The following is a 25,175-nucleotide window of genomic DNA, read 5'->3' as shown; positions in this document are numbered from 1 at the left end:
AGCAATTAAATGACGATTGTACTACTATCAAATATTTCAAATTCCAATCAGAAACTAATCCGATGATATAAGGTTCAAAAAAAAAATTATTTTGAACTCCATGAATGTATTTACCTACTCCACAATTTATGATTTTGGAACAAACTTCATAACATACGTGTTTGATAGTGGGTCAAGTTTGTGCTTTTGCAGCATAAAGTTTAGGCTAGTTAAAATGTTAGAAGTCCTATTATAGTATTGAAATAGTCATATGATTTATAAAAAAGAATTTGTTATTAAAAAAAATTAGTATAAATATTAGTAGCGGGAAAAGGCTAGAGAGAGGCTCCACGAATATTCCAAGCATGAACTCATAATCACTCTCCTGTTTCTACTTTATGGAAACTACTTTATCAAAGTTATGTGTTCTACTATACGTCTACTACTCTAATTAAGTACTCCCTCCATTTCTTGTTAATAAACGCGTTTCTTTTCGGCACGGAGTTTAAGAATAGTGTGTTAAGTGGATGGTGAATAAAGTAAGAGAGAATAACGTAAGAAAGATAAAGAGAGAATAAAGTAAGAATGATGGTTACTTTTTACCAAACATAGAAATTTTACTCAATTAACTTGGAACTTCCCAAAATAGTAAAATGATTAACCATTCCCCAAACTCCGCCGTTGATCGGTGGCACGTCGAACAACGTCGTAGAGGGCTTCATCGTCGCAGGCTTGGACGTTCACCATTGTTGTGCGTCCATGTTTATTAAAAGGATTAGCCAGTAGTAGGGGTGTGCATTCGGGTTTCGGTTCGGTTTTTTGTCCAAACCGAACCGAATCCGAAAAACCGAATTTCCTTGAAAATCAAAACCGAACCAAACCGAAAAACCAAAAAACCGAAAACCGAACTTAAAAAACCGAATTAAACCGAAAAACCGAAATTGTTTGTAATTTCAACCAAAAACCGAAAAACCGAAATTATATGGAAAAACCGAAAAACCGAAAAAAAAACCCCTAAAATCCTAATATGATTAACATCCATAAACAACAAAATATAAATATTTAAGCCACAACATCAATGCCAACCAAAATAAAATTTAATACTATCTAATAAATGTTAACTCTTCATCTTCCAAAGCTTCAAATACCATGCTCTATCTTGCCAAGTTCTAAAGCCTTCTCAATCTTCTCAATCTTTTCTTGATCACGTTCAAGTGTCAATAGAAGAACTTTGGCTAAATCTTTTGTTCATAGTTTTTCTCTTTTTTTCATCTCCTTTGTCATCCACCCGGGAAGTAACTTCAATTACAATGCTATCTCAAATCATTTCACTTTCATTATTCAACATCTACAAGAAAAAGATTTAGAAAATTATATAACATTACATTGTAAATTGGAGAAAATCATAACATCAATGGTATCTCCCAATCTGTTTCACTCAATTATTAAAAATTAAACACTTAATTTCACCATCTAACAAAGCATATATCACAACAATCATTTATAGAGTATAAATTTTTAACACTCAATTCAACATATGAAATTATACATTGTATCAAAACATTAAACAATCAATTTCACAGCATTAGAAAATTAAACACACAATTTCACAGTTAAAAAACTTAAACTCAACTTTGGATATAATACACAAATTAAATAGGAATAAAAAATGAATATGAGTAGGAGTTACCTTCTTCGGCGTGAATGGCTGAGGCCTGAGGGAGGAGGCGACTTCAGGATGGCTGGAGGGCGACGAGTCGTCGGGTGGAGGACGACGTTGGCGTTAACGTGCTGGACTGGACCACCGCGAGGAGAGTTTGGTGGAGGGGCACCATCGTCAGGCTGAACTCCGGAGTACGGCTGGAGGGCGGAGGCACAAACGCAGCGACGGTGGAGATTGGAGAAGAGATGGCGACGGGTGGAGATTGGAGGTGGAGGATTTGGATTTTGGAGAAAGGAGGCGAAAGTAAAAGAAGAGAATTAGGGTTAGGGTTTAAGTCTATTTATATATATGGTATAAAATATAATAAATATTAAAATAAATTCGATTTTTTGGGTTTTTTTTATAACCAAACCGAACCGAACCGAAAAACCGAAATTTTCAAAATTTCAAAACCGAATCGAAAAACCGAAAAACCGAAAAAACCGAACCGAATTTCAAATTTTCGGTTTGGTTCGGTTCGGATATTCGGTTTTCGGTTTTTTTGCTCACCCCTAGCCAGTAGTAGCTTGTGTCTTGCGTGTCTATAGGAATTAAATTATGATTATGTTATTAAGTTAGTTGAGAAAATGAAAAACTAATTTAGCAAAATGGTATTTGAAAGAATAAAAAGGTATTTTAAAATATGGATAAAGATAACGTGGTAACATTCCCTTCGTCCACAGTTAGTTAAGCTCGTTTGAATTGGCACAGCTTTTAAAAATGTAGTGAAAAGTGGGTTGAAAAAATTAACGTAACGTGAGTCATATTTTTATACTCTCTCAGTCCACAAAAAATAGAGCACATTTACCATTTTTGGCCGTCTACAAAAATAGAGCACATTCATTTATGGAAAGTTTTCAATAAATAATAACCTTATACATCATTCCACTAACACTATTTCTCACTTACTTTTTCTCCTTCTCTCTTACTTTTTTTCCCTTTTCTCTTACTTTACCAATTCCACATTAAAATCCGTGCTATACATCAATTCCTCTATTTTTTGTAGACGGAGAGAGTATATTAGTTCAATGGTAAAATGTTACTTTGAATTTATTAATACTCGTCGTACAAGACACAACCGGTGAAAGTTGACGTCAAAAGTGGGTTGAAAAAGTTAACGACGTGAGTCCTATTTTTATTATGTATTAGTTTTATCGTAAAATGTTACTTTGACTTTATTAATACTCATCGTATAAGACACAACCGGTGAAAGTTGACGTCATTGAAACTTTAAAAGTAATCTTATTTTTAAGGAGTTTCATGATGAAAAGAAATCAATATATAGTATTTACATGTTTGTAATGAGTTTCATTTTACTAAGTCAAGAAATCTCAATCTCCACCAGATCTTTACTAAGTTGGGGAATGGAGAAATACAATATAACTCGGGCTTTGTTCGTACCAAGCCTTGTATTTGCAACAGTTTCTTCCATGGGGACATGGTGTTGACAACATGCCTATTCACTATCTGGAAGCGCTGCATCGAGTGCATTTCACCTTCAATGAGGTGCAACGCCCGAAAACCAATGGGAGCTGTCCGATGATTCAAATCGGTCTGCGACGGAATTAATATCCAGGGATATCCGATTCAGGACGTATTCGCCATATGCTAAGAGAGGTTAGGTTCACTCGTTCCGGCAAGTTATATCTTCCTAAGATATTCATCAATGTCAACTTCGAGGTTTTGTATTCAAACCTTATTGCTTTTGAAATATCACCGGAAGCAACAACAACATTTGGTGTTTTATCATACATCAATTTTCTCAAGTCTCTCGTACAAAACAATAGCAACGTGAAAGTTCTTAAGGACGCCGAAATTTTGTACACGATATTTTCTAGCGACGATGAAGTCGTAGATGTGTTGAAGAGTATTGATACCTTCTGACTCTCAACGAATGACCTCTTGCGTGTGGTCAAGAGGGGTATCAATAAGTACTGCCGGAGCAAAGCCTACACATGGATGGCAGATTTGAAGAACACCCACTTCAAAAGTCCATGGACAATGATTGCAATGTATGTCGCAGTCTTTGTGATCGGCTTCTACGTTGTCCAGACTGTATGTGCGATTATATCAGTCAAAAACCCCCTATCATAACTGAAGTCTGAAAAGCCAAACGCGTGGCAAGATAGAGGATTAGTTCATAGCAGAGAAACAAAACACAGCCTAAATAAGTTCGAAACAGAGCTTAATAGTAAATTATAGTACTTTATCAACAATACCATAGATTTAACATCGGAAGGGGGACGACTCTGGAAGGTGTGCAAGGAAGCTAACGAGGCTGTCGAGAGGTGTGGGTCGCTGCCCGGGGCGGAGGAGTGCTGCCGCGAGTTGTGTTGCCGAGAGGGGAAGGGCGGTGCAATGGGAGGGATGGGGGGTGCCAGCACAGCAAGCACGTTTCGAGGAGGAATCCTCTGCAATTCGCATCCCGGTACTATTGAAAAACTAAGACTGCCAGCAAGCTAAATTCATGGTGTCAACCTAAATAAATAATAGGTCAATTTGCCTATAGTAAGTCAAGTAAATAATGATCACGTAAATTGATGTTAAGAATTGCAAGAGGCCATGCACATGAGTTGTGAGTTGGTGGCTTAATGTCAAAGATAAAAACACAATTAGCGGATCCAATATATTTATAATAACGTGCATCTTAGTGTAAAAAAAATTCATTTTTTTTAATTTCAATCTTTAATACAGGTAATATTTCAAAATTAAACTGGAACTTTAGTTGTTTTATTACTAATGTGCATTACATTATTGGATTCTGAAGTTATACAAATATGTGTGTGTTTTTGCTATTTGATGTAGTTAGAAGGGTTGTTGAATTGCCGTAATTTTTTTATTTTTTTATTTTTTTGCCTTGATCGTGTTTTTGACTTGATATAAATTGAGTCGAAGCAGGCCGTACTTGCAGCCCAATTAGTCACGTAGGCCAGTAGTGGGCCAACTAATTTATTAGCCTCATGGCCCAATTTTGGGATAATTTATCTACTGAATTTAAAACTGATCAATTTGCCATGTAAATAGATTATATAATGGTTAGAGAAAAGTGACGGGAGAAATTTTGTTTTATAGGAAAATGAATGTGAATTTAAGGTTGCGCAATAATAGATTTAAGACATTGGATCTCAGGCAACACAACTCTACCGCTAGGTCAACTGAGAGACACAATGAGCCATGTCTTTTGTTTGGGGGCTTAGAGGGGACTTTAGGCACTTACATTTTTTACAAATTAATTTCAGTTTTATCTTGTTTAGAAGACTATTGAGATTTGATAGATAAAATCATGGCATCCATTAATTGATGAAGATAGAACCTAAATACTTGGAGACTATTTTTTAAAAATGACCCGTTTAGCCAAAAATAAAAAGGACTAATAGCTTTAAAAAATTCACCAATTTTTGGTTAATTTATATTTTTTCCACAAACTTTAAATGTTGTGAAAAAATACAACTTTTAACTTGTAATTTCCCAAAAAATTAAAATTTTCAATGAATTTAATCTAGGTGGCCCAGAGATGTACTTTTGTATTGTTTTTATTTTTTAACATTACAATTTGGTACTCTAAACTATACCGTTTAAGGGAATCGAGGTCAGATGGCGAAGAACTCAACATTAAAGTTTTGTACTACTCCACATATATAGAGAAAGGGGCAAACAAAAAAAAATACTCAAGAGTACTTGAATATTGTTGAAAACATGTACTAATTCAATTGTGTGGATTGATTGTGTAGAAAGTTTGCAAAAAAGTGAGGCATATCAGAAGAGCGGCGGCGACGAGAGCTATAACACTCCACGGACTCCGAAAATTGGTTTTCATGAGGTCGGCCATCCACGTCCTCGCTTTGCTGTTGCAGTGCTCATCAATCCTCATCTTCACGTCACGGAAAAGGCCGTGTTTTCGGTTTGAGCATCCATAAGTTTCGATGCTTTTAAACATTTCAACCACTTCGTCATCGCTAGTCAAAGAGCCGTACAGTATGCCTTTCTCCCGCAACACCTTTACATCATTCGCATTGTGGATCAGCGCTTTCATGAAGTTCAAGTAAGTCGTCACGGCGTAGTTTGTGTGCCTCTCAGGAGACATCTCGAACGCGAGAATATTGGAGTAGTAAACATTGGCTTTTTTGGTGAGGTAGAAGGAAGGAAGTTGGAGTTCAGCGTAGAAGGCGAAGGAGGAGAACTTGATGTCCGTCAAGCAATGAGAACTCCGCCCGAAACGGATGCCTTTTGCTTTAAGATCCGTCGCCGACCGAAACGGACTGTTCACCATTTGCCACACAGTTACTGAGCTTTCCTTCGCTACCCAATTTTCTTGGTTGCCAGCGAGGCTGAGGAGGGTTTGGCGTGAAGCTTCGAGTAGATGAAGAGGCTCTTCTCCCCTTCCGTTTTCCCATGGAAGTTGTGTGATCCTTTTGTAACCACCGAAAGCAGCAATAGGCTCTTCTCCTCCGTTTGCTTGTCCCGGCCTGCTATCCCCAAAAACAATGAGGTTCATGTAGTTGCACAGGAATGATTGGGGATGCGGGTGTATTAAGGAGATGAGCCAAAACGGAATCTGATTCTCCAGCATTCTCATATCTCCATACATCAACAAACTCCTCATCATTCCCAGGCGTTGGCTAATTAAGGGGAAACAATCACCTCCATGCATGTAGCCGATGAGGAAGCAGGCGTCGCGGAGCATCATTTCAGCCAATTCCTTGTCGTTGTAGCCATCTGCTCCGCCATAGAAATGGCGGATTTCGCCTATCCGCTCATGGATCTGCTTCAAAAGGGAGCTTTCTCGGTCTCCGCAAAATATAACACGTAGCTCGTTCTTGAGCGGCTCCACTAGCTCTCGTTCTGGATGCTCGCGGTGGTGGTATGGGCCAAGGGGAACAACTTGTGGCTCATAAATGTGATTCCTCCCGCGCCGCACATGCTCTGGCACTCTGTACAGCATGAGCCCCTGAGCTTGGATGCAAACACCGTTGGCACCCTGAGCTTGGATGCGAACACCCTCGGCACCGTGAGGTTCCACATCTATGTCTTGAATTTCCACAACTATCTCTGCACTGTTCTCCAAAGCCATACGTGATACGTGTGTGTCTATTTGCACAACTAGGTTTTATTAACATTATCATGGTGGAGGATTTCAACTAATCAATTTTATTTTCAATAATCTACTCAGCTAATTGTCAATTGTCATTGACTTAATCAACCAATGTCAGTCCAGGGCGAGGGACCCACGGGTGAATTGATAGATTAAAAAATTGATTTAATCATTCTTTTCTTCATGCGCAAGTGTCTCCTACTAATAGATATATACTGATGGATAAAGAAATTTTAATATTCATAACTTATACTCCCTCAGTCCCAAGATAAACGAGTCGTATTCTTTTTTGGGATGTCCCACTATTAGTGAGTCATTTCTTTTTTTTTTTAGCAAAAAACTTCTCTATTACTTTATTCTCTACCTACTGTATTCTCTCTTCACTCCTGTACTTTTTTTTCTCGCATACTTTACTCTCTCCACTTATCGTCAATTTCTTAAATCTCGTGCCTGAAAGAAATGATTCACTTATCTTGGGACGGAGAGAGTATCTTAATTACTTATAATAATATGAACTGTATCTAAGTTATTACTCCCTTCGTCTCCCACTTATTTGAGACGTTTTTTTCAGTTTAGAATTTAAGAAAATTATATTTATGGACTTAAATAAAATAAAAAGTAGAAGAGATAATAAAGTAAGAGAGATGAGAATAAAGTAAAAGAAAAAATAAAATATGCATGATTAGATATTTTATTTTTAGTTAAAAAAAAGAAAATGAATTTGAGACAATAAAAAATGTAAAAAAAATGCATCATTTTCCACAACGAGAAAATCCACAACGAGAAAAAAAAAATAGAGGGTCACAATCACATACTTTCTTTATAAAACTGAAAAAGTAAAAAGTCGTCTTTGACTAAAGAGGGAGAATTACGTTTTATTTAAGAAGCTGTAGATTTAACTTTAATGCACGTCTACCTAATGCTGTAACAATTTCTAACAAACTTCATAGGTGATTTTGACTACGCATATAATTTGACTGACAAGGAAAGGCTGAAATTCTGCGTACGTGTATTACTTCCTTTCTAAAGTAAGATTGGTTTTTTGGATGATATAAGATTTTATACTTCCTTCGTTTTGAATAATTTGGGTCATTTTGATTGGACACGGGTTTTAAGAATTGTAATGAAAAGTGGGTTGAAAAAATTAGTGGAATGTGGGTCCTACCTTTATATATTAGTTTTATAATAAAATGTGAATAGGATTGAGTTAGTGGAATATGAGGTCCACTGCCAAAAATGGTAAAAGTGGAGTGGAACAAATTATTTGGGACGGACCGAAATGGAAAACTGAGACGAATTATCTGGGACGGAGGGAGTACTGTAAGTTTTATGCCTCACATATGTGACATGTGATAGAATCCTAAATAGAAAATTGAATTTTTAACGTAATACATTAACTTGGTACAAGACACATTTTTCCCTAATATTTAATTAATTATTCTATTAATTGGAATGAAATTTGGTGGTTTCCAAATTAGTCTTCAATTAGTCATAATGTATGTCGCCTAATTTAACTAGTCATCTATTGGCAGAATTAAAAGTAATTGCAGTAAGTAAAAGGAATATTTCATTCCTATTACTAATAAGATAAATGAATATATATTATCATTTGATTGGCTCATGTAACCGATCAAATAAGAGTAAATATATATAATTATGATTGCAATTAATCATGTCATTGATTTTACTATAATTAATTTATAGTATAATTTTGGTCAATTAGGCATTACCGATTGATTGAGGAATTAATATCTCTTATTAATAATTTTAATAGCCACTTTGATGGAAAGGGCTTTAAGGTATTACAATTAGGGTTTGTCCTCTCTCTGCCTATAGATACAAGTGTGGTGATCCCATCAAATCACACACATTACAGAGAACACATAAACGAGGGAAAAAGAGAGAAACAAATCCTTGGAGTTAGAGTTGCGCCACTACGCCGAAAAGAGTCCGAGGAAATTCTCTCAGTCTTCCCCAATCGCTTCCGCTATGGATCGTGAAGGTAAGTTTTCGATCCTATTAAGTTTATGGTTAATACGTGAAATATATGATGTTCGAAGATCTTGCTTTATTTATATTCAATTATGTAATCTTGAATATATGACGATAAATATTTTCCAACAAGTACAATTTTATTTTACGTGTTGAGCGAAAAGAGTAACATTAAAGAGTGAAATAAAATAGAGATAAAAATATTTTTATTTTAAATAATGAATCATCTTTATTTAAAATATTAAAAAAAAAATTATCTTTAATAGATCGGGTAGGGAGTAATTAATTACCCCATCCATATTCCAGCTAAAAAGCTCCAATTTCTAGCCATGTCCTGATATAATAGATGAATCGGTCAATTCAATCGAATGGAGTACTTCAATAAAAAAAACTACTGCTTCGCATATATTCTAGTACTACAATATTCACATTAGCATTTTACGTGGAGTGGGGCGTCTGATATCCCGCCCTGTAATTTTAACTAATATTTTATATTTATTTTTTATTTTTTATGTTTACAAATATGTCAATTATTAGTAAATACTCCCTCCGTCTCAGATAATTCGTTCCAGTTTTCTATTTCGGTCCGTCCCACATAATTTGTCCCACTCCACTTTTACCATTTTTGGCAGTGGACCCCATATTCCACTAACTCATTCATACTCACATTTTATTATAAAACTAATATATAAAGGTAGGACCCACATTCTACTAACTTTTTAAACCCACTTTTCATTACGATTCTTAAAACCCGTGCCCGGTCAAAGTGACCCGAATTATCCGAGACGGAGGGAGTAAATTTAAAAAACCATAAATTAAAGGCAAATCCTATATTTATTTAATTAAAAAAAAGTTACAATTATAGAAAGATAGGAAGATAGGAAGAGTGGAGATTGAGATGAAGAAAAGAGTGGAGTGAAAGGTGTGAAATGAAGTAAAAATATGGTGATATATATAGAAGAAATTAAAAAGAAAATGAAAATATGTTGCATTGTCCGGACCTATCCTCCGGACCCCGCAATGGGACAAAGGATAGGCCGGAGGATGCAAAAAATGGTTCATCGTCCACGAAGGATGCATAGGACGCGGAGGATGGGAGTATTTTAAAAAAAGTTAGCATGATAACGCATTCTCTATTTATATTCCATCTTATTTATTGGAAACTTATCAAGTTATGTTCAGTTCAACTTTTTGCAATATTTTTTTTTGTTTGGACTTTTCATTCTACTACGCGACCAAGTGAAAATTGCATAAATATTTTCACTTGGACTTTTCATTCTACTATGGGACCAAGTGAAAATTACATAAATAATAATTTACATAACTAACCAGATATATATTGCAGCAACGGCATACTTACTTTGTCACTCTCCCATTTTTTTAATTAAATTTAATTTATCTCTTATATTTTTAATATAAATAACAAGATGCATTCTTTTTCACCACTATACTCATTTTTATTTTGATACATCATGCACTAACAATTGCGTATTAAAATTCACGGAGAAAGGTAGAGTCCTTCTTAGCATAAGAGCATCTCCAATGCAAATAGGTCAGCCATAGGCCAGTCACTCTCTCTCCCTGCCACATCAGCAGCATTAAAAATCCACCTGCCACATCAGATTTAGGCCAGCCATAGGCCAGCTGCAATAAAAATAATTCAAAATATACTACATTTACGGAATTAAAATTACGATTAAATTACGGAATTAAATTTACGAAACATATACGGAAAAATTCATTAATTGCATTAAAAAAAAAGGTACATAGATAAAAAAAAATTACATAATAAAGAAAAAAAACTATCGACGTGCAGTCCTCCGTGCCCACAACTCTTCAATTATATCCTTTTGGAGTTGAATATGAGCTTCCACTTGGCGCATGTCGGCATATTCCTTGAGGCGGCCGGCTTCATCGAGAGGTACCTCACGTCGTACGCTAGGGGTGGCCGTTCCGTGGCTTGGACCGGCTTCATCGTCATTGGCCCAACTAGTCAGTTGTACGCCTTCGTCTTCGACGATCATGTTGTGCATGATAATGCAGGCGTACATTATTTGGGAAACGCATCTGACATCCCACAAACGCGTTGGACCCTTAATTGCCGCCCATCGAGACTGGAGCACACCAAATGCGCGCTCCAAGTCCTTGCGCGCCGACTCCTGCCTTTCCGCAAAGTAGGCCTTCCTTTCATCACTTGCGTGCCCGATCGTCTTCACAAAGACAGGCCACCTAGGGTATATCCCATCCGCCAAGTAGTAGCCCATATCATGCCGGTTGCCGTTGGCCACAAATGAGACGGCTGGAACGATGCCCTGACACTTCTCGTTGAATAGGGGTGACGAGTTGAGGATGTTGAGGTCGTTGTTCGACCCGGATACCCCAAAATATGCATGCCAGATCCACAGCCGGTTATCAGCTACGGCCTCGAGGATCATCGTGGGATTCTTTGACTTGTAGCCGGTCGTGTAGGCCCCCTTCCAGGCAGTCGGACAGTTCTTCCACTCCCAATGCATACAATCTATGTTGCCTAACTTCGCGGGGAACCCATGCTGCTCCCCGTGCATCTGCATCAAATGCTGACAATCTTGGGGAGTAGGGCTTCGAAGGTACTGCTCACCGAAAATGTTTATCATGCCCTCACAGAAATACTTCAGACATTCCAGGGCCGTCGACTCACCGATGTGGAGGTACTCATCCCACATGTCTGCCGCGCCTCCGTAAGCCAATTGCCTGATTGCCGCCGTGCACTTTTGAATAGGGGTGTGGTCGGGTCTGCCAACCGCATCGTGCTTGAAGCGGAAACACAGATATCGACGCTCCAAAGCGTCAACGATACGCATAAACAACTCCCTGCGCATTCTAAAACGCCGCCTTAACATGTTTGCAGGAAACCGCGGGTTCTCTGAAAAGTAGTCGTCATACAGCCGCTAATGTGCAGCTACGTGATCCCGATCAATCACTGCTCGGCGGTGGACAACCCGTGGAGGGCGAGGTATCGCCTGCTGTTCCACCCTACGCATGTACCGCTCCATCTCGCGGTTCATGTAGGCCTCCATAGTCTCGTTCATCCTCCGTTCGTACTCCTCAGCATCCCCCCACTACCACCACTGCTACCACCCGCGTTACTCATTGCTCGATGATGCTCTTGTACAGAAAGTTAGAAAGAGAACTCATTAAAACAAGTGGTACAAATGAAAATGAAACTAAAATCACGTTTATATAGGTTAAAAAAAAATCAAAATTGGGCGCTAGCCAATCGGCACGCCACAATGCCGTCCAGCGCATCGGCCAGCGCCACGCAATCGGCCAGCCTTCGCCGCTTTTTTCGCCGATTCGACGCTGGCCTGCTCCAATGGTTCGGCTAGCCGACCGGCTAGCGACGCGAATCGACTAGCCGGCATTGGAGATGCTCTAAAATACTTTTACAAAAATGAGAGCGTTTCATGGAAAGTCACTTTAACTCGTGAGCCTTTAATCAATCTGCTAAATAAAAGCTTGAGTTCAACACAAACACTATAGTCGACTAAACGCCTCCAATGGTTTACAGCTCTTCAAAATATTGTTTAGAAAAAATGCTTGTACAATATTTAAAATTTGAGATACTAAAGCTCGTTCTTTTGACAATTGTCTACGCCTACCCTTGGTTTCTCAGCATCTATAACAAGACATCCTCAAATGGAAATCAACCCTATGTATCGTTGCAGAACGATTCCGTCTCAGTTGATCTTCGGCTTTGGTCTCCTCGGCTTTAATACAAACCACAGTACAAGGCCAACAACCCCAAAGGCAGGAATTGTAGTCATGTCAAACTCGACTTCCACTTTCCTCTGCCTGGTGCAGTGAATTGGATGGAGACTTGCAACAGTCGCATTTGTGTAATCAGCAAATCTGTGGAAAACAGCATACGTAAACTTATAATGCCGAGATTGTCATCCTTATTTTGAAGCCATGGACAAATAAAAATCAGAACTGTGCTAATTTAACCAGAAATAATAACTGAAATTCAAGAAGTAAATTATATGCTAACCCTTTTGTTGCATCCTCTAGAGTGTGAAGCAGTCTCAGGGCATCCGCATAACGTAGTTCCCCAGTTACAGTCGAAATCTGAAGGAGAAACCAAAAAGAAATTCAAAATAATGATGAAAAATCTAATCAGGGCTAAGCATTATATATGCGATTTCAGCTGTCACTTACTCTTCTCCACAGACTGATGACATAATTATACTTGTTCAGCAACTCACGCTCCTGGGAAAGGAAGAGCTTGAAAGTGTGTTCTGCTGTTTCTCATTTAGTGTCAACAATCAAAGATTCAAGGTACAATTGAAAGTGACAAACTTTCACTACTAAACCACAGATTTCGTGGCATTAAGTATGAAGTGCAAAACTATGGTCCTGAAGGGCCTGAATGAGATATTTAATTCAAATTTAGGTTCTTTTATTATAGTATATTTTGTATCTAGGAATCACATAGGTACTCAGGGACTGAGGGACAGATTCTTGAGTTTGTTTGTTGTTTGATGAATGTAGCTAATACCAAGACCAAGATACCACAAAGAAAGGATACATGTACGCTCCATCAAAAGAAGATTGATTGCTGAATTCACAAGTTGTATTGACTCCTCAAGAGTTGTGAGTATATAGCTCCTAGCAATGGTATCAGACTGGAACTGGGAAATATGCCCATCTCCGGAGGTAACAGAAAATGGGTTACAACCCACTGACCATGTCCAGTCCTGTCGCACATCACAGTATGATTCAGAACATTATTGGAAGTATAGATGTCTATTATATCTCTAATTCCCACACTAGAAGTTATAAAACACCGACTCAACACGAACCTGAACAAAAAAAGAATCAAGAAAAATAGGAACATAACAGACATAACTGGTACATGGCCCAACATAGCAACCACTAGATTCAGCTAAAAGGGAAGGTAGAGGAAAACTAAATCAATGTGCAGTTGTGCATGTACCTAATTGATGTGAGAATAACATAAAAGTAAGGGAATAAATGACAAGACATGCTTCAATTTTAATTGGATAGGACTATAATATTAATGCCCTCATAGTCTAGTAAAACCTGGAGCAACTAAACTTCCAAGCAAATGCAAATGAATCCACAACTTACTGCTCTTGTTCCAAAGTTACTTCTGATACACGTCCCAAATACTTATATATAACTGGAGCTTCAGTTATCAAACTGGAAAATTATGCAGCATAAGAAGGTATTTGAGCAATGAAGCACTACATTTCACTGTTCATTAACAAATTGGAGAATGATTAAGTGCAACAGGGCTTTCCACTTAACAGGCAATAGTCACAGATTAGGTTAACGAACTTGTCTAGGCCAGAGCAGATATATAGCTCCATCGAGAACATAGGTTAATCAAATACATATGTGAACTTTTAGCTGGGATTGCACACGAAGCTCGCCATGATTATAGGATGCCATTGACCATAGAATCCGAGTCTTAAATATATTAAAGTCAACGCACAAAGCAATTCCACAAAGCAATTTAAGGCACTAGTGTGCATATAAATATATATAAGACAAAGCTTTCTTGGCAACGAGGTAATTAACAGATATATGATGGGATACAGATTGGAACTTGGTGAAAGCACAAATAAACATTGATTTAATAAAACATGTATAGGATGTTAAGGATCCAATAGGTTAATATTACTATTATTATATCTATTTGTAGAAAAATCTTTCCATCACGTTTCAAATCATTATCTCTCCTTTCCTACTCATGTAAATCACAGAAGCAGAAATATTTACTACATGCTAGGACCATAACAACTGAGCTTAACTGTTGAAGAGCAGTAAATAGGTAATAACCTCAATTGCAGCTTCATGGGCTTGACTGTAAACTAGATGAAGTGGAAGCACCCCAGCCAGATGTTCAGAGACAGCAGCCAGAGCAGCTTTTGTAGGCTTCCTGTGCAACAGACAACAATTTAGCTTTTTGTGCTTTACTTTGAGCATTTATCAGTAGTTATAACAAAATAAAAATTATAGATTTTAATGCTATTATCTATGTCCAATGTTTTCATTATAGTAGCAAGTGTTTTAACCTCAAGTCCCACAAAAGTGACTGTCCATTGCACTGCAGATGGCTTTCCCAGGATGATGGCTCCGATTGGACAACAATTACCATGTCAGAGAGTGCTCTGGCCTGATAATGCTTGTCGACTAACAAACCCTCATTGTGAATGAACCAAAAGATGGGGATTTCCAGTGTAGACCTGCTTTGTGCATGCGAACCTACATAACAAAATGATTAGTGAAATGTATTTGTGCACATGAATTTGGAAAATAAAATTTAAATATGAAATCTATAAGCACCAGAAAATAAAACCTTTCAAGGAAGCATGACCATGTAGCCTCTGTAACTGATGCTGAAGAATAGAAGAATCAAGATATGAACGAACTGTCTTTCTGAAAGTTCCATTCACAAGTAACAGAGGAACAGCAGCTGCTCTCCTAGCCACTGAAAATGCCATTGCCAAAGCAGGATCTTCAGAAAGTGGTAACCTAAGAACAAGTCAAAAGTTGGGTTAAGACCATTAATCAAAGAACAAAATTCAATTAACTGTCAGTAAGGGGTTATCCAGTGATCTAGTCTAACAGCATGGCTTAACAGTTTGAAATTTGTTTACATGCTCCACGAACCTCAACCAAAAGAAAAGTTAAGGAATGTTGATCATAATCTATTCTTAAAAAGTAGTGCACTATGGGCTCCACATTAGTTTCTTTCATTCTGGCTGAAGCAAAGTGAAGACCTATCAGCAAATTCCAACAGAAATTCTTAATATTTAGATATATATATAATTTGAGCAAGGATTAATTGTTATTCATTATTGATAAATTCATGTTTTTAATTTTAGATGGCAAGCCTGTTTGGCATTTAAAGCTCAATTCATATTATCAATATGTTTCATAAATTGTGTTCCTGGAGCTGTCAGAAGCAGTACTAGAACTTCCTATCATTTTGTCTACTGCAGAATGTACAGGCTTTCGCATGTAGTAGACACACAAGAACTGCATGCATGCAAATCTTCTAAATGCACACTATAATGGAGAACGTATTAGTCTATTAGATATAGATGAACATCCTAAATTACCTAAGATGATATATAGAAGTTATGAATAGAAAGCATACATGTGTTCGCTGAAGTGAACTTGCTGAGAAGGTAACACTAGAGAGGAAAGCCTATGTTTTAGACTTTCCAGATCAACAGGTAACTGCTTAACATGTCTTACTTTCTGCATAAATAAAGGAAGAGTGAATATAAGATTGGAGATACTTTCTTTAGAACTTCTAAAGAATGTTTTCTTTCCCATACATCTCTACCTCTTGTGTGACAAAAAACAATTGAAAAGAGATTTTTTCATAATAGTGGAATGCACCCTCTGCAAGGGAGGGAGAAATAATGTGCCTCAACGAACCCCAGAGTGTTGCCCCTAGATGTGAAAGGAAAGTGTCACGTGCAACAGTGTAGTTCTGGAATTCCTGCATGGCCAGAGTGTGGTCAGAATAATACATTAGTGTCCACTGACAACAGAGAAATAGCATCAATTGTCAGGATCTCTATTGTGAACCAAGAACAATATATATCAGACGTGTCTAATTTGGAGGAATGGAAGAGCAAACCTCATTAGTATCACTGAACAAATTCCAGCTCTCCATGCGTTTCAATGCGTCTATGGCTTTTTTTCTATGACTTTCATCATATTCCTCACCCTCAAAAGACTGGAGCTCATTTTTCAAATCATCCATGCGTTCGTCAAGCTCTGTATTGATGTTGCAGGAGTTCAATTAGAACGTACAAGAAGGGGGAGTGGGGAAAGAAGGTCATCAAGTGAAAGCCCATTATTACCTTCACAAAGTGAAAGTTTGATCTTTCTTCCCTTGCAATGTTTGAAAGCAAAGAGCTCGTATATGTCTATCTCAGCTAGAAGGATATCAACGGCATGATGATCTTTCTGCACCATATCATATGAAATTTAGCTCATAAATCTAATTGAATAGAGGATGCTTACGAATTAAATATATGCATTTTGCATTGAATAGAAATACTGTACAAAATTGAGGACTACAGCAAAGGCTTTCTCCCTAAAATAGAACAAGCAAAAGTGGTACATCGCATTCACAAGTTCTGGCAACAATGTCTAATAACTAAAGATGCTCGATCATTACACCACGAAGAATAAACTTTTAAATATGCATGGAACATAAAGCCAGGCAATCAGCATCCTCATGAATCTGGTGTCAAGAGTTACAATATCATAAAGTCATGACAAACAAGAAATCCAAGAACCGTACTAGACTAATAGTACATATAATGATTAAGGTTTTCCTAAAAGCCATATTCAGTAACTCAACGCCTCCCTGCTACCATTCAGTTCAAGGTGAGCATCCAGGCTACAGTCCACATTAGAGTAACTTGGCAACCACCACCAGTCAGAATACATGATGGCCTTTTTTGCCCTTTTTCAAAAAAGAAATGTCTTTGATGGTTGAATTACTTTTCATTAGCAGCAGTAACTAAAGGTCTCATGTATGCCAACTATATTATCAAGTCTCAGAAGGAGTTACTTGTACTCATTCATGCAGCATATTTAACTCATCATTGTCAAACAGCCTTTAAATGAAATACTATCTAAGATAGATATGCAGTATTTACGATATAAGGGATCATCTAAGGTAGATATGCAGCCTTTGAAAGCTCAATACAGCTTCACTGGTGGATGCTTTTCATGCTGGGTCAACAATTTGTTACACAGTTTATTCGACTGTTGGACTTGCTGCTGCCTCGACTGTTGTGGACCTGGCCCTTAAATTTGCTCAAGAGAACAAAAGGAGGCTTTCTCCTTACAAGATGGACTCGTCTAGAATATGACCTTTGACCAGAAAGGACGCTGTTCCGCTTGGGCTGGAGAATTCTCTCTTCTGATTGTTCTTTTTACTGTTTGGATATTGATCATATGATTTTATTCTAGAAATATTGTTCTACATTATGTTGGTTCTCCTGTAATCTAAGTTCTGCTCTTCTACTCGTACAAAGAATCAAATTTTTTTACTATTTGAACATGGGACTTAACTGCTATATCCCTTCTATAGAATTATTACACTGAAGTGATCCATTGAATTCAAATAAAATGTAATAACTAGTAAGTACTGTACACCCAGCCACAAAGACAAAGAGAGATGTCAAAAAATAATGGAAAAAATTAGAGATACATTTTTCAAAACAATCTTAACTGCAAATAACATAACCAATAAGGTTGCTTTTTTCAATGTATCGTCATTTTGGCTAAATAGTACTCCCTCCATCCCAATAAATATGAAACATTTGGTTTCCGGCACAACTTTTATGCAATGTTGTTTTGTGAGTTAATGAAGAGAGGGTAAAGTACGAAAGAGGAAAAAGTAGAGATGATGTTGTTTCCATTTTAGGAAACATTTCATTTTTTAATGGGACAATTCAAAAAGGAAAACATTTCATTTTTAATGGGACAAAGGGAGTATTTCTCATCATGTAATTGAATGCTGTAAGAAGCTTAAATAAATGCCTACTTCACCAAACACCGCAAACTTCTCCTGAATTGCCTCTTGCAAGCGATCTTCAGCTTCATCTTCTGATATCTCTGGATCATTAAAACATTGTAAGGGTGAAACAGCAAGTACATTAGTTTACCATTATCAGGAGGTAAAGAATAACATACATTGACAATTAGAAACAGACAAATGGCGCACATAATTCAAATATATGCAAAAAAGGGACATAGACATTAAAAATATAATCTCAGGGTGACAGTGGCCGACCAATAATGCGAAAAGATATCGATGGAATTGTGAAAAGGAAACATAGTGATCTGCGGCTTATCTGAATACAATCAGTGTGATTAATTATAATTCACTTCCTCTGACCGACTATTACCTGCAACTGCACCAATTGTTTTCTCCACATTTGGCAGGCTTTGTTCTGTACGCACTCCTTCTCCACCAACCGAAGGTCCCCAAGAAAAAGGTCCAGCAGACAAGTCGATGAACGCCCACCTGGTATAAAACGACTACCAACTATTAAGAATCAAGATCTCGAGGGTGAAAAAAGAGAGAAAAGGGTGGGGGGAGGACTTCACCTTTGATTTCCTATCCACGTATCTGTGAGACATTCAGCATGAAAACCATCTAAGTTTCCAGACTCTAAATCTTTCTTAGTAACAAGCTTCAGATTTTCATTTTTCCCTTCCAAAAACTGCAATAGATTTTGAAAGATCATACTCGAAGACTTCCCAGAGAGAAGCTTGAAGCACAAGGTGATAAAGCTTCCACAATCTGATCGTCACAGCCAGTCCACGTTTAAAGATGAAACTGGCATATGCATTCCCTTAAGCATATATCAGTTAGCATTATACCACAAGAAGAATATACCTGCATAACTTTGCTCTGTATCACATGAGCTGTGTCTTTCCCTTGATGTAGCATCTCAGCATTGTTCAATGTGTCAAGGCATCTGTTATACCAGTCTATCTGATAATCATTTCGGTAATATCCAAGAGAACACATCAGAATCATGAAATCTACAATAGTTACTGGTTGATCAAAGACTTGACATGTGTTTGTGTATTGTGTTACCAACCAATTATCAGAATGAGAATCAGAAAATAATCTCAACCAAAGAAAACAAATGTAAGAATTAGTGAGGTTATATAGCACACTAGTGGTGCTATGACTAGTTACAAGAGCTCTGCAGTAATTTTCAACTTATATGTCACAATTAGATATATAAGAATACAGGTGAAGTATAACGAACCGTATCAGTCTCTTCCATTACAGTCCAGGAAAACTTTGCCATTGGATGCTTTTCATACAAAGGTCTTTTGATTTTCTCAAGCGCTATCAAGATTATTCAATGTATAAATTAGTGACTGGATAATATGTCAGTCATCTGCCAAACTAAAGAGCAAGTACTACACACCAAGAACACTCTCTGGATTTTTTCCAGACTGAAGAATCTTTGTCTGCAAGGTCTTATTCTGCAATATTAATTACAGTAAAGATTAGTGGAACACTATACAAAAAGGGAAAAAAAGAAAGCTGATTTTATAGTTAAGATGTATGGCTCAAATATGAAAATGATCAGGTCCTGTAAACTAGTGAAGAATGGCTCTTTTCTTACAAAGAACAGCAAGGTAAATCTGATCAATTAGTTGAGAAGAATCTTAAATCTGTCCTAAAATTTAAAATTGAATGTAATCAGATCGGAAATGGAACTTCTTGAGTATGTACTCCCTCCGTCCCGGCTAAGATGACACATTCCTTGGCCGGCATGAGATTTTAGGAGTTATTGGTTAATGTGTTTAATTGGAGAGAGAAAAGGTGGGTGTAAGTGTTAAAATAGAGAGAGAAAGAGAGATGAATACTTTAATAGGAGTGGGAAAAAGTGGTTAGGTGTATTAATTGGAGAGAGAAAGTCTCCAAAAAAGGAAATGTGTCATCTTAGTTGGGACAAACTAAAAAGGAAAACGTCTCATCTTAAGTGGGACGGAGGGAGTATTGAATAACTCTCAAATAAGGAATGCAAAAGAGGCCAAAAAATTATAAATCATACCTCCTTAAGAAAGTTTATTTCAGACTCAGACAAGCCTCTCCTGCAGTGTAAAATCTGAGTCAGTGACTCAGTGACCTCACCAACATGAAGATATAAACACAATGCCAATTTTAAAACAAAGACTTTTCTGCCAGACACAAATGGATGATGCAAACTATTTGAAAATTTCTCCTGCTCTTTCTGCATTTCATTATCCTTTGGTTTTTTCCTCCTCTCTTCCGTTATTTTCATTTCATTCTGAACCTTTTCTATTTTCCCGGGTCTCTTTTGCATAATAGTTCTCATAATAACAGAACATATGGAATCTACATCTTGTCAGAAACATGTATAATCAAAACAACCATGTATTCATAATAATTAGGTAAGATCAAAGATCAGAACTGAGTTTTCACTCCTTCAATGCTAAAAGTTATTACAAGAGTTTGTCAGACCAAGGCTAAACTTAATCTTTTTATCCTAGTTTTGAGTTAAACTATTTAGGAAAAAAACTATGTTCTTTATGTGTCTGAGTTGAAGCTTTTTCAAATTGGGTTGCAACAGTATACAGTCAATGTGCATCAGAAATTGACCCCCTATACTGGCTGGTTAGTATATAATACTGGATAGAAGTTCAAAATGTTTACTTATATGATGGTGACTCCATGGTCTCAACCATAATCTTTTCAACGGACTTGAATTGATCAGATTAGTAGAGCAGATAACTCTCTATAAGTAGATCAGGACAATTCATGGTTCAAAGTGGATGCTAGTTACACATAGTCCAAACCTGGATCATATAGGCAGCTAACTGAATATTAAGTGGATTTCTAAATTTTGGCATGGCATATGCTTGTATTACAAAAATTATAGCTGGTAATAGTAATACTAGAAAAAAATAAAATAAAGCATGAACATAGTTCCTACAAATCCAGCAGTAATCTAATACACGTTATATTGAAAGGCGCACAAGGCTCTAATCATAGTATCTTATAAGATGATCAACATATAACAAAACACCATCAATTTAGAAGTAATTCTCGAGATCCTTTTAGAATAGAACTTTCAATACTTGTAAGCTATCATGGGTTGGTTAAAACGTTTTACAAGGCACTGCGTCCAAACAATAATAATTCCTCAGTTTGAGAAATTTGAAACTTAACCAAACCAAATATTGGTGTAGCCAATGTCTTCAGGTTGGTCTAGCTAGGAAAGGCATCCAAACTTATAAAAAGCTCTCACAAAAGACATGATAAATGTAATAATGTATTTTGATCTGCATGCATCCTATTATTGTTGAAATGAATGGTATGTAAGCATAGTCAAAACAACTGAACAGAGGTGCATGGGTGTCCTAAACATGGAAAAGAAAGTACTCTAAACCATAGCAAAATGTAAACGCCATTTAGAGAAGATATACAATAGCCAGGTTTATCTCAAATTCGATTGACATTCCTCATATGTAATAGAAAATGCTCGAGGAACTTACCGATAGCCATATTTAGGTCTTTTTGCATCATGATTTGGGTTCAAAATAAAGATGTTATATGCACCTTCCAGTTCTAAATATTCCACAAGGCTGTTGATGACAACACTGATCATATCAATATCAACTTGCCAAAGACCTACAGGATCGTCCCTTTGAAGAGAAAAAAACGGGCACCACAAACATGAGCATAGGCCAGCTAAACTAAACTAAAGTACTAAACAATATATCAAGTCTTCGCCTAGTTCACATGGCATTTAAATACCTGGTATTGGATACGTTATCCCTGCGCCCAAGGACATCGATTGCACGTTCAAATATAGATGTGACTTTTTCGCCCATCTGGATGGCATGAACAGAAAAGCTACAGGTGCATTTGACAAAAAGATTAATGTTAATAATCAACTACAACAATCAATTCACAATTCTACAAGAAAGTTCATGAATCAGGCAAAATATAAAAAGTAATGAAGGATAGAATAATTAGTGAGAGCATTACTTGTAATTTATGTGACTGACTAGTGGAAGATGGTGACGTTGCTCGTGATCAATGTTAATCTTGTAAAACGGTGTAAGAATTTCTCCAATTTTTGGAATTCTAGTGTGTTCAAATATATGATCAATTTTTGTGAACCATCGCTCTAATTCTTCTGGATTTAGCTTAAAATCTGCAAAACAAGAGATAGGAGATAGTCATAAATAAAATACACCTTGTCCAAAAAACAGCAAGGTGATTGAAGTGATCATTTGCAAAAGTAAAAAGTGCATCTCTAGATACCTTGGTTCCCATTGCCTTCAAATCCAATGAAAACAAAGTTCACAGGCACGGGAAGGTAGATTGAGTGAACTTCCAAAAGCTTGAGATAATTTGCAATATTTCCTAATATCCAGAAAAATACAACTTCAAGTTCCGAACAGGTGCAGTAAATGGCATAAAAAAACTTCATGTACCCAAGGTAAAGAAATAAATTGTGCAAAGCAATCATATACCCAATGTAATTCTTAGCTAATAGAATTATCGCAGCTAAATATATTCATCAGATAATGCAAACTCAATATCTACTGACGTCTGACACATAAAAGTTCTTAAAAACATTTCTTATTTGAGTGTCACCAGGCGATTCAAACCATAACTGTGTACCACGCCTCCTCTAAAGAATCTTCTTTATCCTCAAAGATTCTCCTTTTACTATTCCGGATGTAAAACCAACAAATGGCAGGACTTTACAACAGTTAGCCTCATTTAAAGATCAAGCTACTAAAACCAGACAATAATAAGTCAATGACCATAGCAGAGTACAGTGACAAGCTGGTTTAGCACTCTATACTAAAGTCTGAGAGAGAGGGTCCATGAGGAAACACGTGGTTAAGATCTTCAGACTAATTCCTAACACAAAATGCTCCAGTTTGAGATAGAACATTATGTGGAATCACATGCTTCAGTCTCAGAGACCTGCCTAGAACAAGGAGTCACTTTTCTAAAAGTTAACAGCAAACTCATCCTTGGATATTAATCTAATAAAAAGAAAAGGTCATCACTTGTAGATTGGAAACCTAGTCTGTAAAGTTCATCTATGTTTTACTTTATGACATAATGTAAGTACTACTCCAAAAGTTGCTTAGAGGGAGCAGTAGGCACGCCGCACGTGTCATATAAACTGTCCTACAAACAGCTCCTGCTAAACCTGATGCAAATTATTTTAACTATGATTTATACAATAATGCTCTATTAAAGAAAAGAAAGTATTTGAAGAAGTATATCCAATAAAACTTTCAGGATTCAATCAAGAACCCTATGCTGGTGTCTTTAGTCCATATGATCTTTAAAGATTATGAAGTTTCAGTAAGGTTTGAAGTATCCCCAGCTTGGCAAGTGGCAACCTAGTTAAAATTTAAAAGAACAGAAAACAGCAAAAGGAGAAGTGGAAACTACATGAATGAACATGCAAAGAAATATTAAACGAGTTACCAATATTCAGGCAAGACAGTACGCGTGTTTGTTCATAAGAAAACAACTAACAGATGTTGTGGAAATCAACAAATGAAGCTTAATGAATCTTGGTAAAATTTAGCTACTCTCTAAGAGATATACTGCGAACAGAATAAGTACCTGCCTTGGTGAAGTTGGAGGGATCAAATTTGCTCGGGTTAGATGATTCCAAATCATCAAAACCTGTATACCGTGAATGCCAGGTACAGAGAAGGCAATTAATAAGCAACTGCAACATTAAGGCACCAACAATATGCATCGAACAAACTGAAGATTGTAGAAACACATCATACCAGTTCGCATTACAGACTCACTCCAGAAACGACTTTTCTCCTTGAGGTTGAACAAGGAAAAAACAGACGACGGTGATTTACCGCTGTTATGATTACCGAGTGGAGCCCCATTTGACGTATTCTCTAATAGCTGATATAAAGCATAAAAAATCAAGTCAGCCAAACAATAAATTTCCACCAAGGTTAACTCGGTATTCATCTAGCATGCTGTTCTCCCTCAGTTTCAATATCAATTTCTTCAATCTAGAGGGACTTAATCAACTTATACACATAAAGTAAAAGCCAAATCAAACAATTAAGCAAAAACGAAAGCAACTCGAGCTAATTGGGGTGTTAAAGGTTCAGATACAGTTAAAAACAACCTAAAATTATCAAAAGAAAGTGACTAAACTATTTATAGATGTAATACGAAGGAAAAAGAATTACTCACCAGAAGAGAAAGCAAGAGTAGGAAGAGAACGCGAGAAATGCGTGGACCGAACATCGGAGCTGATCTCCACATAAAATCTTGATCCACCTTGCACTAGCTCGGAAAATCGGAAAATCCCCAAATTGCAAAACAGGTGCGATGAATTTGTATATATACTCCTCCTATGTTGTTTCTTAGTGTATAAAATGAGTAATTAAGTCGCATTTCAACAAATTCCCATTTGCCCAATCCAATAGTACTATTACTCTCATTATTTGTATTTTATGTGTATTTTATATTAGTCATAATTTTTTTAATTTTAAAATGGTACTACATTTTTTCATGATTAAGATATAAATTTATAGTTTAAAATTTATGAGACAAAAGATAGATAGATATAAAATTGTAGTACTACAATTTTCATGGTTAAGTTAAAAATTTATTGTTTAAAACTTATGAGACAAAAGGTAGATAGATATAAAATTGTACTACGAGTATATATCAAAAGTAGGCTTCAAAATTTTGGAAGAAATGTGAAATTGTGAAGCTATGACATTGTAGACACTGAAAGTGAACGTCACAAAATTAATAATATGAATTGAATTGGAAAAATAAAAAGATTTTATTTAATTTTT

At 36.7% G+C, this 25,175-nt stretch overlaps 2 protein-coding genes across 2 annotated transcripts; both read right to left on the bottom strand.

Annotated features, from left to right (window-relative positions):
• Nucleotides 1-5,376: 5,376 nt before the first annotated feature.
• LOC125209313 (UPF0481 protein At3g47200-like) lies at nucleotides 5,377-6,752 on the bottom strand. Its single transcript, XM_048108914.2, has one exon. It carries the CDS (start codon nucleotides 6,750-6,752, stop codon nucleotides 5,388-5,390), a length of 1,365 nt encoding a protein of 454 aa, XP_047964871.1. The 3' UTR covers nucleotides 5,377-5,387.
• A 5,508-nt stretch (nucleotides 6,753-12,260) lies between these two features.
• Nucleotides 12,261-24,718, bottom strand: LOC125214411 (uncharacterized). Its single transcript, XM_048115428.2, has 25 exons — nucleotides 24,562-24,718; nucleotides 24,132-24,261; nucleotides 23,959-24,021; nucleotides 22,627-22,728; nucleotides 22,348-22,516; nucleotides 22,114-22,212; nucleotides 21,852-22,001; nucleotides 20,387-20,426; nucleotides 19,754-19,811; nucleotides 19,589-19,671; nucleotides 19,207-19,305; nucleotides 18,915-19,030; nucleotides 18,713-18,831; nucleotides 18,349-18,419; nucleotides 16,649-16,754; nucleotides 16,423-16,562; nucleotides 16,123-16,281; nucleotides 15,931-16,034; nucleotides 15,127-15,302; nucleotides 14,843-15,032; nucleotides 14,607-14,706; nucleotides 13,330-13,498; nucleotides 12,960-13,042; nucleotides 12,793-12,869; nucleotides 12,261-12,653 (listed from the first exon to the last, which is right to left on the bottom strand). Exons 1-25 carry the CDS (start codon nucleotides 24,631-24,633, stop codon nucleotides 12,482-12,484), a joined length of 2,847 nt encoding a protein of 948 aa, XP_047971385.2. The 5' UTR covers nucleotides 24,634-24,718; the 3' UTR covers nucleotides 12,261-12,481.
• Between the last annotated feature and the right edge of the window lie 457 nt (nucleotides 24,719-25,175).

This window comes from Salvia hispanica, chromosome 3 (assembly GCF_029641045.1).
Source record: "Salvia hispanica isolate PSC_SH4W2 chromosome 3, Shi_PSC_v1, whole genome shotgun sequence".
NCBI lineage: Eukaryota > Viridiplantae > Streptophyta > Magnoliopsida > Lamiales > Lamiaceae > Salvia > Salvia hispanica.
The sequence above is the reverse complement of the archived record's forward strand: the minus strand, read 5'-3'. Positions and strand labels throughout refer to the sequence as shown.